Genomic DNA, 16,999 nt, shown 5'->3' on the forward strand with positions numbered 1-16,999 from the left:
TGCGTGCACTCTAAACCAGTCGGACACTCAGTAACAGAGGCGCCAGAGATCCTTAAGAATCAAAGGCAAGGGGCGGGGCCAGGGAGGAAGTGTCTACCTGAAAATACAGGTGTGCACTACAATCAAAGCCCTGCTCACTAAAATGACTGACTCCCAATACTAAACACAGGGCGCCCCAGCGAGGATGTCTGTGTGTGTGTGTGTGTGTGTGTGTGTGTGTGTGTGTGTGTGTGTGTCCGCCAGTAGGATTTGTGGATTTCCAGTGGCAAACAGGGCAGAGGAAATGTGGCGTTGAGCAGCTGTCTGTTTGGGAATGTAAAGAAAGGAAGTTACATAAAGCTTTAGCCACTGCTAATCTGCTAACCCAAACCTGCTAACCTCAACCTTGCTTCTTAGCATAGTTAGTGTGAACTAGCACTAGTACTGGTGTTAATGTTGGGTTATTTCATGCTGCACTATAAGGTAACTGCACATGTGTGGATTTATACAAGTGTGTTAGGGTTATGTTTGTTATCCTAACTGTTATAAACATTAATGTTTAGGATCAGTGAGCTAGCTTGCTCTATCAAAAAATCTTTCCTTTTGGTTACTGGGGTAAATGGTTTGCTTAAGCAGTATTTACATATTTTTATACGCATATAAAAAGTCAAATGGCCTCCCTAATAAAAGTAATAGCAGTAGTGGGTGTGTGTATTCTGTCTGTGTGTGAGGAAACTGTCCTCACTCTGTGTGTGAGGAAACACTGTCCTCACTCTGTGTGTGTGAGGAAACTCACTCTGTGTGTGAGGAAACTCACAAATGGTTTTACACAATGGTGGGGACAGTAGGCCTGGCAAATACTATGTTTCTAAAGCAGTAAAGTTGAATATAAGTGTACTAAGTGTGATTAGAAAATGTACTGTCTCAGTGTCTTTAAGATGTGGGAGGGGTGGGGGGGCTGAGACAGTGAGAGATTGAGAAGGGGGTGGAGAGAGAGAAGGGAGAGGGAGGGGATAGTGCGGGAGGGAGGGAAAGAGAGAGAGAGAGAGGGAGAGAGGAAATTGTTTCCTGACTGTCTAAGGTGGCTTGAGGTTTTCAAGTGACATGTTGAGACAAGTGAGAGGTGTGTGTGTGTGTGTGTGTGTGTATGTGTGTGTGAGAGAGAGAGAGAGAGAGAGAGAGAGAGAGAGAGAGAGAGACAGAGAAGAGATCACAAAACTAACAGTCCTGTGTGTTCTGGTGACTGAGCAGACACACTGATTCCTGATCAGTTTTGTTTCTTTGATGTTTACTACCCCTCTCTCTGTGTCTCTGTCCTTCTGTGTCTCTGTCCTTCTGTGTGTCTGCATTAAAATCCTTTTGTCTTTTAAAACTGTCGAATTCAATAGGTGTAAATAGGAATGCAATATCTCAAACTATTTTTAATAACATTAGGGTTAGGGTTAGGATTAGGATTAAGATTGGGCTTAGGCTACAATATTTAGGGTTTGGTATTTATTATCAGACATTCAAAAACATTACTGTGCTGAGTTATACCGTTAAACCGTTAAAGGAAAATATTGAACACAGAAAGCAACCTGCCTGCCAGAAAAAATTATTTGTGCAATTAATTAATTAATTAGTGATGTGATGGATATGAGGGGGGACGATGTACATGTAGAATTGTGAATAGAGTTCAAATTATTAACAGTGATGTGATGGGGGGTGTTGTTCAGTAGGGGAGAGTAAGTGTTCAGTACAGGAGTGTAAGTGTTCAGTAGGGGAGTGTAAGTGTTCAGTACAGGAGAGTAAGTGTTCAGAAGGGGCTCTCTGTCATCTTCAAAGACTGGGCTGTGTGCTTCAAGAAAGGTGTGGCTGGTGAGTAAAGACGTCCTGTCATAAACTCCAGCAGCTGTGCACGCATACCTGCCCACACCAGCACACAGGGACCAGGAGAACCTGCCCACACCAGCACACAGGGACCAGGAGAAGGGTCGGACTACCACGCTGAAGTGTGACTGCATTATTTCACTGAACAACCTCACACACTGAACAGTGCTCTTCTTCAACAGGTAAAATCTGTTTCATTACCATACATTTGAAGATGAATCTATTTTAAATGTTCATCTGTTTTAATGAAGTTTAGCATGCAAAACACAGTAAGTGTTCAGTAGGAGAGATTCATGTACAATTGTGTATGTTTGGTGATGTTTGCGTATGCTTGGTGATGTTTATTGTTTGATGTTTTTGTGTATTTGAGTTGTATGTGTGTAATTGTGTTGTTTGTGTACCTTTGCGTATGTTTGGTGATGTTTGTGTACGTTCATGTATGTTTGGTGATGTTTGTGTATGTTTGTGTATGTTTGTGTACGTTTGTGTATGTTTGTGTATGTTTGTGTACGTTCGTGTATGTTTGGTGATTTTTGCATACGTTTATGGACATGTTATTCGATGTTCGTGTGTATTTGTGTTGATTGTGTTTTGTGTTGGTTGTATGTATTTGTGTGTTACATCCCACATTGTTCCAGTAGTAAAATCCAGAGCAACATATCAGACTATCCACTTCCTTTCTCTATGAACATGACAAATTACTGTGAGTCTGTTGTCGCCTCTGAGAAGCGTTGGGATAGACTCAGAACAGAAACATACAAGCCAAAATGATCATCAAATGATGTGCTAACTGTCTAACTATGTAGCTTAATATTTAAAGCTAGTAAAAATTTCAGTATGTTATGTTGCACAAGATTTCGAAAGGAAACGCATTTAAGACAGAGATCCTTCAACAGTGTTTGGTGTGTCTGGTGTCCTAGGACGTGAAAATAGTTTCACAGTTAAACTGGTTTCACCTCCTAGAATGAACGAAGCAATTTGGTTACCCAGCTGATGAAGGACCTCTGTCTGAAACATCCTGTTTCTCTGGAAACCTTGTGTACTACACTGAAATTTTTACTACCTTTACACACACACACACACACACACACACACACACACACACACACACACACACACACACACACACACACACACACACACACACACACACACAGCTTCATCCAGATCCTGCTAGTTAAAACTGCACTTGTTGAATCTTATGATCTAATGTCTGCCGGATCAAACTGGTCTGAACTGAAGGCATGATGACTTCCTGACTGCTTATGGACACTTCCTGCTCGGTAGAGCTCGAGCTCTGTATCACTGCTTCTTAGGAAGACCACTGAAAATACACCAAGATTCATAGAGCTATTCTGCTCATCCTCTGTTGAGGATTTTTATTGAATATGGTTTAGTCTGAGTTGATCATTTCAATGTTGAGTATGAGTTACTCTTTTGAACAGTTTTATTGAGTACCTGTTACTCTGTTGAAGAGTTTTACACACAGGCCTTCATCTACACAGAGAGACCACACACGCTCTCACTCACTCACTCACTCACTCACTCACTCACTCACTCACTCACTTGCTCACATTCACACACTCACTTACACACACACACACTCAGTCACAAACTCAGTCATTTACTCACACACAGTCACACACTCACTCACTCACTCACTCACTCACACACTCACTCACTCACTCACTCACTCACATTCACACAATCACTTACACACACACACACACACACAGTCACACACTCACTCACTCACACACACACACACACACACACACACACACACACACACACACACACACACACACACACACACACACACACACACACACACACTCACACACACTCACTCACTCACTCTCATTCACATTAGCTATAAGTTATAATCACTTTGTAAGTGTGTGTAAGACGTAAGGAGGTCTTATTGTGAGTCTGTTGGATCTTTGTTACGGTGGGAGTGTTTGGTTCGGGGTGTTAGACTTGTATTGTTAAGATCAGGCGTTAATGTGGGAGTGTTTAGTTCAGGGTGCTAGATTAGGTTGGGCTTACTGTGTTGAGTTAGGCTGGGTTAGGGGTGAAATGGTAGATGTCAGAGGTGTGAGATGTGAAATATTTTCATTCTTAAAATGTATAAGCTCCAAAATGAACAATTATCTCAATCTCATTTGATTAAATAAGTAATTGGTTCAGTCATTTAATTAGAATTTATTCTCTGATGTGTTTTCCCATGGATCTTTGATGGATAGTTTTGGTATTTGATGGCAAATGCCAGGGATCAGTGTGTGAGGATCAGTGCTGGGGTTTAGTGTGTGAGGATCAGTGCTGGGGTTTAGTGTGTGAGGATCAGTGCTGGGGTTTAGTGTATGAGGATCAGTGCTGGGGTTTAGTGTATGAGGATCAGTGCTGGGGTTTAGTGTGTGAGACTGTTATTAGGGTTAAGTGTGCCAGTGTTAGGCTTTAGTGTTTGAGGATCACTGCTGTAGTTTAGTGTATGAGGGTCAGTGCTGGGATTTAGTGTATTAGGGTCATTACTGGGGTTTATTGTGTGAGGGTCACTGGGGTTTAATGTGTGAGGGTCAGCGCTGAGGTTTAGTGTATAAGGGTCAGTGCTGGGTTTAATGGCTGAGGGTCAGTGTGTGAGCGTCAGTGCTGGGTTTAATGTGTGAGAGTCGGGCACTGGGTTTAATGTATGAGAGTCAGTGCTGGGGTTTAATGTATGAGAGTCAGTGCTGGGTTTAATGTATGAGAGTCGGGCACTGGGTTTAATGTATGAGAGTCAGTGCTGGGCTTTAATGTATGAGAGTCAGTGCTGGGCTTAATGTATGATAGTCAGTGCTGGGTTTAATGTATGAGAGTCGGGCACTGGGTTTAATGTATGAGAGTCAGTGCTGGGTTTAATGTATGAGAGTCAGTGTTGGGTTTAATGTATGAGAGTCAGTGTTGGGTTTAATGTATGAGGGTCAGTGTTGGGTTTAATGTATGAGGGTCAGTGTTGGGTTTAATGTGTGAGCGTCAGTGCTGGGTTTAATGTGTGAGCGTCAGTGCTGGGTTTAATGTATGAGAGTCAGTGCTGGGTTTAATGTGTGAGCATCAGTGCTGGGGTTTAATGTGTGAGCGTCAGTGCTGGGATTTAATGTGTGAAGGTCAGTGCTGGGTTTAATGTATGAGAGTCAGTGTTGGGTTTAATGTATGAGAGTCAGTGCTGGGTTTAATGTGTGAGCGTCAGTGCTGGGGTTTAATGTGTGAAGGTCAGTGCTGGGTTTAATGTATGAGAGTCAGTGTTGGGTTTAATGTATGAGAGTCAGTGCTGGGTTTAATGTGTGAGAGTCAGTGCTGGGTTTAATGTGTGAGCGTCAGTGCTGGGTTTAATGTGTGAAGGTCAGTGCTGGGGTTTAATGTGTGAAGGTCAGTGCTGGGGTTTAATGTGTGAAGGTCAGTGCTGGGTTTAATGTATGAGAGTCAGTGCTGGGGTTTATTGTGTGAAGGTCAGTGCTGGGTTTAATGTGTGAAGGTCAGTGCTGGGTTTAATGTGTGAAGGTCAGTGCTGGGGTTTAATGTGTGAAGGTCAGTGTTGGGTTTAATGTGTGAAGGTCAGTGCTGGGGTTTAATGTGTGAAGGTCAGTGTTGGGTTTAATGTGTGAAGGTCAGTGCTGTGTTTAATGTGTGAAGGTCAGTGCTGGGGTTTAATGTGTGAAGGTCAGTGTTGGGTTTAATGTGTGAAGGTCAGTGCTGGGGTTTAATGTGTGAAGGTTAGTGTTGGGTTTAATGTGTGAAGGTCAGTGCTGGGTTTAATGTATGAAGGTAAGTGCTGGGTTTAATGTGTGAAGGTCAGTGCTGGGTTTAATGTATGAAGGTCAGTGCTGGGGTTTAATGTGTGAGCGTCAGTGCTGGGTTTAATGTGTGAAGGTCAGTGCTGGGTTTAATATGTGAAGGTCAGTGCTGGGTTTAATGTGTGAAGGTCAGTGCTGGGTTTAATGTATGAAGGTCAGTGTTGGGTTTAATGTGTGAAGGTCAGTGCTGGGGTTTAATGTGTGAGCGTCAGTGCTGGGGTTTAATGTGTGAGCGTCAGTGCTGGGGTTTAATGTGTGAAGGTCAGTGCTGGGTTTAATGTGTGAAGGTCAGTGCTGGGTTTAATGTATGAAGGTCAGTGTTGGGTTTAATGTGTGAAGGTCAGTGCTGGGGTTTTATTTGGTTTAGTTTCTGTAGACCAGACAGGATCAGCAGGGTGCTTCCTTCCTGCTTATGTTGGGACTTTGGGTTGAGGAATAATTATAGTGTATCAGTGTATCTCTCTCTCTCTCTCTCTCTCTCTCTCTCTCTCTCTCTCTCTCTCTCTCTCTCTCTCTCTCTCTCTCTCACACACACACACACACACATGCACACACAGACACAGACACACATACATACTGTGTGGACATCACACTTATCATGGTACAATTCTCTAGCACAGTGGTATACAGTATGTGTCTGAACAGTTACATATATTACTGTCTTAAGAGGCATTACTGAATATATCAACGATGTATACACGACTGTGTAGTGTCTGTATATTTAATATCAGTGGTATATTTTACTCATCGTTTACAAATGCCTTAATGTTCCTTAAGACCATTTTAGCCCATGGTTAAGGTCAGCTTTACTGCTTTAAGATTACAACGTTAAGATCAGTGTTTCAACGTTAGTGTAGGTCATCATTCTAGCATTAATGAAATATTAGTGTAGTTGGGGGAAATGCCCATATGTTTCTGGGTTTATTCTTTTTGTTTATTGTTTATGCAATTTTGATCATAATTCCACTGTGGCAGGTTTGTGCCTGTATGTCCAGGAACAGATTCTGCCCTAACACTTTAACCCTAACACACACACACACACACACACACACACACACACACACACACACACTCATGTCTGTAACTACACTGTGTATGTGTACAGGATCTCCTATGCTGTTCTGTCTTAAAAAGATTAAGTGCCAACATTTCTGTTGCGAGTGAACACTAATTCTCATGTTCCTCAGCGACCACACACACACACACACACACACACACACACACACACACACACACACACACACACACACACACACACATACATACACACATAAATAGACACACACACAGCCTCACAGGAAACATTAACAATCACAACAAATATGTGTGTGTGTGTGTGTGTGTGTGTGTGTGTGTGATTTATTAAACAAACAGGTTTAACTGTCTGCCAGAACATCTTAACACAGACATACAAATGAATCCTGGAACCATTACCTCTCAGATCTCATTCAACTCTCCCCACCTCTCTCTTTCCCTCTCCCCTTCTCTTTCTCCCTCTCTCTCTCTGTCCCTCTCCCTCTCTCTCTTTCCCTCTCTCTCCTTCCCTCTCCCCCTCTCTCCCACTTTCTTCCTTCCTCTCTTTTTCTTTCTCTGTTCCATTCCCATTCTCCCTCTCTCTCCCTCCCCTATCTCTCCTATACTGTCTCTCTCCCTCTCTCCCTCCCTCTATCCCTCTCTCCCTCCTCTATCTCTCCTATACTGTCTCTCTCCCTCTCTCCCTCTCTCTCTCTCTCTCTCTCTCTCTCTCTCCCTCCCTCTCTCCCACTCTCTCCCTCCCCTATCTCTCCTATACTGTCTCTCTCTCTCCCTCTCTCTCTCTCTCTCTCTCCCACTCTCTCCCTCCCCTATCTCTCCTATACTATCTCTCTCTCTCCCTCCCTCTCTCTCTCTCTCCCACTCTTTCTCTCCCTCCCCTATCTCTCCTATACTATCTCTCTCTCTCCCTCCCTCTCTCTCTCTCTCCCACTCTTTCTCTCCCTCCCCTATCTCTCCTATACTGTCTCTCTCTCCCTCCCTCTCTCTCTCTCTCTCTCTCTCTCTCTCTCTCTATCCCACTCTTTCTCTCCCTCCCCTATCTCTCCTATACTGTCTCTCTCTCCCTCCCTCTCTCTCTCTCTCTCTCTCTCTCTCTCTATCCCACTCTTTCTCTCCCTCCCCTATCTCTCCTATACTGTCTCTCTCTCCCTCCCTCTCTCTCTCTCTCTCTCTCTCTCGCTCCCACTCTTTCTCTCCCTCCCCTATCTCTCCTATACTGTCTCATTTCCTCCCACTCCCCCACTCTGTCCATCTCACTCCCTCTTTCAGTCTCTTTCTCCCTATCTCTTACCCTTTCTCTTCCAGTCTGTCTCCCTCCATCCCTCTCTCCACTCCCTCCCACTCTTGCTCTCTCTCTCTCTCTCTCTCTCTCTCTCTCTCTCTCTCTCTCTCTCTCTCTCTCTCGCTCTTCCACCCCCTAACTCAGGAGTAGGGCTAAAGCTGTCAGCAGGTCTTTACAGCTCCAGTTGTATCTAAACCTATAAATACACACACACACACACACACACACACACACACACACACACACACACACACATACACACACACAAAATTGCATATCTGCATGCATTGAATATATGAAGATCACATATACATTTAAAACTATACAAATTCTGTGATAAATCACTCACTGTAGAGCGGCTCTGTTGGGGAGCATGTCACACTGTGTGTGTGGGCACGTGTGTGTGTGTGTGTGTGTGTGTATGTGTGTGTGGGCACGTGTGTGTGTGTGTGTGTGTGTGTGTGTGTATGTGTGTGTGGGCACGTGTGTGTGGGCACGTGTGTGTGTGTGTGTGTGTGTGTGTGTGTGTGTGGGCACGTGTGTGTGTGTGTCTGAGATACCGTGTCTGGACATGTTTTTATGTCTGTCTTCACGTTATGTGTTTGGGGGGCACAATCGCTATGGGAATGAGCAAGTAGAGCTTTAGGGAAGGACACTGTTGTCAGTAAATGACTGTGTGTGTGTGTGTGAGTGTGTGTGTGTGTGTGTGTGTGTGTGTGTGTGTATTAATGCTTTTGTGTGTGCCTTTACGGTTGAATCTATTCGTCAACATGAATCTTTGAAGTAACACCTCCTTGCTGTGTCCACTAGAGGGAGTTTTGAGTCTCACACTCCTTACTCCTGGAATGCAATTAAGAGACACTTTGTCCACACAAGAGAAAACCGTTTTGCTATAACACCTATGTGTGTCTGAGAGAGTGTCTGTGAATGTATCCATGAGAACCCTTAAACATTCAAATAATTGGGGTTAAAGTATGAATATATATCTTGGAAACTATAAAAACTATCTTGTTAATTGGTATCTTGTTAATTGGTCTATAATGCAGTAAATTATTACACGCCTGTTCCACACCTAAGCCATGTGCAGAGGTGCTTCAGCTGAGATACGTTCACAAACCACAGACAATGTGAAATATACTAGATTATTTACAAATGTAAATTTTTTCTTCCACATCCGGACTACTGCAAAAAAATACAAAAATGGTTGTGTTATATTTTACAACATTCTATAATGAAAGACATCCTGACAGTGGTAAATTACCTAAAGGTTTGTACAAACATTTTTGTAGTGTGCAACTGCTTGGTGGTGGTTTTCAAACAAGTCTCTCTCTTCCTCCACAGAATTCCTGGGGACGTCCAGATCTCCAGCCATGTGCTGAAACACACCTGCTCACCCAAATAAATCAGGCTGCTCTCTCTCTCTCTCTCTTTCTCTCTCTCTCTCTCTCTCTCTCTCTCTCTCTCCATCCCTCATTTTCATTCACAGACACGAACGCAAACACACACTATAACCCATACTCACCCTACATGGCACACCCCTATGAGCCGTGGTTGCGTGCAGCGCCCCCTGGGGTCCCGGAGGAGGTGGGTATGTCTGGCTGGTGGGACCTTCATGGTGGAGCTGGAGGTGGTTGGATGGATCTGCAGGGGGCAGCAGGACTCGGAGGTGTGGGTGGAGGTGGAGGTATGGGCCAGGGTGGTCCGATGGGCCTGCAACCCTCAGTCAGCTCCTATAACCCTGAGGCCCAGATGTGCTGTCTCACGCCGTCTCCCCACCCATCTCCAATCTACACCCCTGACAACTTCAAAATGGAGCCGTTGGCGCCCGACATCATGCAGCCGTCCGGCTCCTCCGCCTCCTTCTCTCTGGAGGAGCCACAGGAGGGCGTGAGCGGCTCCGGGCGGCTTAAACCGGGCCGCCGCTCCGGCAGCAGAGCTCCCGGCCAGACCGCCTGCCGCTGTCCGAACTGCCTGAGCGCCGAGTCGCTCGGGACCTCGGCGGGCGAAGACGACAAGCGCAAACACCTGCACAACTGCCACATCCCCGGATGCGGGAAGGCGTACGCCAAGACGTCACACCTGAAGGCCCACCTGCGCTGGCACAGCGGCGACAGGCCCTTCGTCTGCAACTGGCTGTTCTGTGGGAAACGTTTCACACGCTCCGACGAGCTGCAGCGCCACCTGCAGACGCACACCGGCACCAAACGCTTCAGCTGCAGCGTGTGTCCTCGTGTTTTCATGCGCTCCGACCACCTGGCCAAACACATGCGTGTGCACGAGTCGCCATGCCAACCCCCCGAGGAGCAGAGCAGGGGGCGTGTCTCACCTGTGCTGAGCGCCGATGGTGCAGCTTGTACAGATACTCCGTCTGTGCTACATCTGAAGAGCGAAGCGGAGATGAGCACAGACGAGGGGACAGCACACAGTAGCTAACTGCGCCCTCGTATATCCTGAACACCACCTACCGCTGAACACCACCTTACTGCTGATATTACTACTGAACACCACCTTACTGCTGATATTACTGAACACCACCTTACAGCTGATATTACTGAACACCACCTTACTGCTGATATTACTGAACACCACCTTACTGCTGATTTTACTACTGAACACCATCTTACTGCTGATATTACTACTGAACACCACCTTACTGCAGATATTACTGCTGAACACCACATTACTGCTGATATTACTGCTTAACACCACTGTAATTTTCCATAATTTTTCTGCTGTACACCACTTTACTGAGGAACACCATTCACTAGTGGTGAATTATCACACACACACACACACACACACACACACACACACACACACACACACACACACACACACTTTTTAGAAGGCAAATTGATGGAAGAATAAATGTTCAGATGAACTGAAGTGGAACATGATAATTCTAAAATTGTGAAGCTGATCGTGGCACTTATCGTGTTTTGTAGGATGGGTAAGATAACAGGCTGTGATTGTCATGATCGAACCCAGCCACTCACCCATTTGTGTAGGTTGTTTTCATAAAGATGGGATATTTCTGCACACAGATCCCACAGGATGTTGAGATAATTCCATCCATTTACCAAGATCAATAATGTAGTGTGATTTACCAGGATCAATAATGGACTGGTATTACTACTCCCTGGTAGTTCTGGTTTTCATATTAAATGTGACACTAAATCACACTAAATACACAAACACCAACAAGACAAGAGACATAGTGCAGACATACTATACATAGGACAGCCCGAGGGAGGGTCAGGGGCAGTGACCTTATTAGAATATTTTAAAACTTTATTTCTTACAATAAATTATTAGTTCATAGCTGCTTTAATACACAAACATGGCTGCACATCTTAGGGTTCATATAATTAGTTCAAGATTCATTAGAACATACAGTTATTAGTGGGAGATAGTTTTTTGATAAAGTAAAAAAGATCATTAGGTTTAAAAAGAAACTTTTTTATAAAGTTTTGCAAACATGTTAGCAGTTGAAATATTTGTCAAGTAAAAGATTATAAATATGTGCAGCTACTATTTTATTAATATTGCCTTCAATATGATATAATTGTGCACTTTCGTATGTGTAGATGAAAAATACTAAAAGGGACTTTTATTTGTGTTTGTCTCCACTCTGCAGCAAATGTCATCTTCTGTGCTGCTGTATGAATAATTAATTAACAATAATAATAATAATTTCATCAACCGTGAGGTAATTTTTGTAGTTCAGTAATTAGAATTCAAAGTCAACATTAGGTGATGAGTTTTGATTCCTTTGTTAAGACTCTGTTAAGACTTTCTTGTGAATAAAAATAAAATTGAGTAAAGTGTCTTATTTATTTCTTTGCATTTGTTTAAATAATCTATTGACTATACTTAAATGGACTTCTAAGAGTTATGTGATGACATGGGGGTCTGATTACTTTTTGGTTATTGGATATGATTAGTTCAGTAACATCTATTAGGGGTGACTTGTAATAGTCGCTGATTCGACTATAGTCGACTATACCCCCTAGTGGACTATGAACGTCATAGTCGAATGTACCATTCTAACTGCATGGGGGTGCCCAAGGATGCAGCTAAGCATTAGTTGTTGCATGAAATGTCTTTGTTTTCATTATATATAGCCTTTTGTCAAATAAAATCATCCTAATTTTTGTTAATAAATATTTTTAAATGATGTGTGTGCATTAACAATAGGCATCTTCCTTACTACACATTAATAAATCACACCCTGCAATTGCACAATACAAATGAACGGAGGTGAACACGCGAAAAAATATATAGTTCAGCCGTTTGTCGTTTCGATCGTGTCGTGTCGTCTCGCCGCGGTGCGTCTCGTAGGCCTATACACATTTTTTGTTGTTGTTTGCTTTTTTTTTAGACCCCGTTACTTGAACCTTTACTTATAATTTTTTGCTGTTGTGTGGCAAATTGTTTTTATATTTTCAAGCAGGCATATTTTATTAAAAATATTTTTGACATTTCGCACAGTGCCTGTCTGACAAAGTTCGATATGCGCACTGCTAACTGACGGTGACTTTATTTGTGAATGTTCTCTAACGTTTCATAAAAAAAAGTAAATAAATAAATAAAAGCTGAATAAAGCCAACCTACCATGTTTATTCATTTATCTGAGTGTTTTAGGTTTTTCCTTTGAAGTGGAAAAAAGTCCTGAATGAGAACGGGATCCTGTTTAAGGTGCTCTAGGAAACAAAAACCCTGATTCGACTATTAGTCAATTAAAAGGAAAATCTGACGAATCCGATTTGACTATGAAAATCCTTAGTTGAAGACACCTCTACTACTCTACAGGATATATATATATATATATATATATATATATATATATATATATATATATATATATATATATATATATATATATATATTAGGGGTGGAACGCGATCAAAAAAATTAATCGAATTAATCAGAAGCTTTGTAATTAATCGAAATTAATCGCATTTTAATCACATTTCAGTATTTAACATGAGAAATATAAATTTAAGTTTGAATGATGAATGAATCAATGAACATAATCATAAACTTCAACATCTTGTTTATTTTTCCACCAGTTTACTACACAGACCAATAGATGAGTGCAGAAAACAGAGCAAACTGTTTTCAGAACACTGGAAATTCTGACCAAAAATGCTCAGGATACTGGAAGTAAATCAGAAGATTTACCATTTTAGATGGTATACTTTTTCTTTAATTTCCCAGGCCTCTGCCACAGGCATCTCTATAGTGCCTAGAAGTGGTCTTCTGCATGCTCAAAGCAAATGACTGGATCTTCATCATCTATAAATTCATCATCTATAATATGAGCTGTCACACCAAGATAATTCTTGTTGCTAACAGAGGTCCAGTGATCCACAGTCAGAGCCACATTTGTGGCGCTCTTCACAATAACCTGTTTTACTTCCCTTTCCTCATCATACAGCTGCTGGATTTTCTTCCACATTGTCTTTCTGGATGGCAGTTTGTAACTTGCATCAGTTGACGCAATGTGCAGCGCTTCTTGTAAGTCTTTATCTTCGACCACAGAGAGCGAACAACACAGCAAATAATGTGACGCGTCAATAAACGCCTCCGCCGCTCGCGCGAGGTGTGCGGAGTCGCGCGCTACGGTCAATCGCGAAAGTTTAATCCAGTCTTAATGGTCCAATGAAGGTCATTTAAAAACCAGGACATTTCCTCACTTAAAAAAAAAAACCCCGGACGCCTGGGACAGGATGTGAAATACGGACATGTCTCGGGAAATACGGACGTTTGGTCACCCTATCGTACTAGGAATACATTTATCAGCTAAGTTATCATTACTGACTTGCGCGTTAGCTCCAACATGTTTTGCATTGAGGTGGTAACGAAGGGTGGAAGTGCTCCTGTGATAAGCGAACTCATTCCTGCATAAAGTGCAAATAACACTATTTGTGTTTGTACTTCCATCTGGAAGTTTCTTATATTTAAATTTCCCATCCACCAGCGTAGCCTCTTCAGTCATCTCCATCATGCTCATCTTATTGTGTGTCCATATAATCTGTATGTCTGGAACTCGTGCACTGAGAAACATTCCACGGTGCAAAAGTGTCTCATGCGCTAAATACGTTAAAATGCGTTCATTTTTTTAGTTCGTTAATTTGCCTGTAATTAATTAATCAAAATTAATGCGTTAAAGTCCCACCACTAATATATATATATATTAGTGACTCCTGTGACACGCCCCCTTATAAATATGCAAATTCATTTAAATTTGCCCTGCACCAGAGGAGTTTCCTCTCTGATCTATCACAAATCATGTCTAAATGGGGAAAGAGGAGGAACTTCACCGAATGTGAAAGTAGAGACGCTCCTGAATGAGGTAGAGGTGTGGAAAAAATGTTTGTTTGGCACGTTGTGGCATTACGGCAAAGCGCAAAAAGGTCTGAGTGGGACAGTGTGTGTGAAACTTTAAATGCTGTGGGGTCAGAACAATGCACACTGACAGAAATAAAAGAAGTGGTCAGACATTAAGGTAGATGTGAAGCGGAGGCTGACTACACAGCGCCAGAGTGTGACACAAACAGGTGGGGGGCAGGAGATATCGAACTCCATTTGACCAGAGAGTTGCTGACATTGTTGGTGACACGGCCCTCACCGGCGTGGTATATCCCAATGTGGGGGATTCGGATTGTACACAAAGTAAGTATTTATTTCTATACGACAGTGTTGATTGGACATGTCATAAAATATTATGTTTTCATACCGATGACATAAGAATAAAAAGTTTCAGTCATTTCCCTTTCAGGGACTGAAACCGGAGAGGACACGCGGTCTCGAATACTGTCTCTAACCTTTTTATATTGTACTTATGATTTATTGCCTTGCTTGTATGGCACCTGGGTTAGGCTGCGCATTAATTTGTCCTGACTCTGGGTTCGCTGGGTGCTCCATCACCTCTAACAATGGCACGGCATACCTGTGCGCAACATTGTGCAGGACCCCAGCGCCACCGGCTTTTCAGCTGCCCAATCGCCCTCTCCACGACTGATCTCCGCTCCCGGTCAGTCTGGAGCACGTAGCTGCTGTTTCCTAACTAATTTAACAATTACCCATGTTTAAAATGAATTATTCTAAGCTGGAAATGTCAAAAGCTTTTATTTAAATGCTTTAAATTTGTTGCTTACCAAGAAGCCACCCATCACGCACTCTGCTAGCTTGTAATCTTATCCCAACCATGCTGTTTGTAAGGATGTACGAATCATTGGGTTGATCCAGGCCAAGGTGCCACTACATTAGTAAGGCACATTTTTGCATCACAGATTATTTGCACATTTATGGAATGAAAGTGCTTTCTATTCACATAAGCAAATTCCTCCTCAGATGGTGCCTTTATAGAAATGTGTGTGCAGTCGATCGCTCCAATTATATTAGGGAAACCGACAATCGCTTCAAATTGCACTTTAATGTTTGCCTGGTCAACTGCTTCATATGGGAACTTTACTAGCTGACATGCAGATGATCCCATCCAAAACAGCGGACATGGCCCGGCTCAAAGATGACTGGGATATCCCCGACCGGTCTGCCAGTTCTCTTTGAAACGAGCCAGTCGCCAGGAAGCCGAGCGTTGTCGCTGGTAATGCGCAACTCCTCGCATTTCTCTCTCCAAAACTGGACCCAACTCAGCACAACAGGACAGTTCTTGGAAATCTGAAACGGCTTATAAGCCAGTCATCATCATCACCAAAAAATCATAATGGTCACAGAAAACGCGCTCTCTGTGAATTCAGCCATTAGCAATATCTTCCAGTAATGCCAACGCTGCCATCTCCCAAGAACTCCAGAGCAACATTTAATGCATGTTTATATAATCTAGGCTAAGTGGAAACACATTGAATGAATATTTCAGTAAGGCAATGAAATTGTCTGATTAATTTACTGTTTAATTGTCTGATTAATTTACTTTATTTTACAGAATAAGGGCTTACTACAATGTGTGCGTAAAGGATATCTTAATAGTTGTTATTTCAATGCATCACCTCTAAGTGTTGCTAAATGATGAAAACACAGAAACAAACGTACGCCTGAGGTGAAAGTGTCGTGGGTGTACGCACTTTCTCACGTTTAAGTACATCTGACCGTTTGCGTGAAACTTAGCGTATGCAATGTTTTTGTACATACACACCATTTGTATATGAGGCCACTGGTCACTACGTGATGCTGGTGAAGGAAAACCTTTCCTGACTTGCTCCTCCAAAACCAGTGTTGCGAATAATGCCGTTAAAAATACGGCGTTAGGTAACGGCGTAATTTTGTTAGTAACGGGATAATATAATTAATTACTTTTCCTGTCGTTACAACGCCGTTTACATTACTGGTCATTAAAAGCGGTGCGTTACTATATATTGATATACTAACAGTAATCCGAGCGGACCGCTGCCCAGGCTAGTGAGGAGTAACAGATCTCGATAGGTCACAGTTCTCGGTGTAACACCTGTTTAACTTAACAAGTCAGAAAGTGATTGGCTAAGGCAGAGTTATGGTAGCCAATCAAAGCCAGTGTTTTTACACGCGCGCCGAAGCACACGACACAAACAGAGAAGAGACAGAAATGGCGAGGAAGAAAACTTAGCATTTTCAAGGAGGCGATATAAACATTATTTAAGAAAATACTTGAAGTTCCTGAATGTCTACCAGACTGGGTATTTGAATTATTTAATTAAGAATAGAGGTTGTATTGTTAAGTTTACTTCTGTTGTGAACAAACAGTTGTCTCAGATTGAGAGAATTTAATTTTATTTGATAGATGTAAATGCACTTTATATAGTGTAACTGTTTACTTTTTTTTTTTTTTACAAAGATTTGGGATATTAAAGGATTTTATCCTGCACTGGTCTGTGGATGTGCAATAAATATCAAAAGTTAAACGCCTTTCTGATCTACTCATTTCAACTGACTGTAAAAACTGCTTTTTCAAAAAAAATCCTTATTCATTGGCATATAACTTTTTTTAACTGTAACGCAAATA

The 16,999-nt window shown here is 42.5% G+C and overlaps 1 protein-coding gene across 1 annotated transcript; it reads left to right on the top strand.

Moving 5' to 3' along the window:
• The first annotated feature begins 1,687 nt into the window (after positions 1 to 1,687).
• sp6 (Sp6 transcription factor) lies at positions 1,688 to 11,379 on the top strand. Its single transcript, XM_076983041.1, has 2 exons — positions 1,688 to 2,030; positions 9,337 to 11,379. Exon 2 carries the CDS (start codon positions 9,523 to 9,525, stop codon positions 10,426 to 10,428), a length of 906 nt encoding a protein of 301 aa, XP_076839156.1. The 5' UTR covers positions 1,688 to 2,030; positions 9,337 to 9,522; the 3' UTR covers positions 10,429 to 11,379.
• The last annotated feature ends 5,620 nt before the right edge of the window (positions 11,380 to 16,999 follow it).

Source organism: Brachyhypopomus gauderio, chromosome 20, assembly GCF_052324685.1.
Source record: "Brachyhypopomus gauderio isolate BG-103 chromosome 20, BGAUD_0.2, whole genome shotgun sequence".
Lineage (NCBI taxonomy): Eukaryota > Metazoa > Chordata > Actinopteri > Gymnotiformes > Hypopomidae > Brachyhypopomus > Brachyhypopomus gauderio.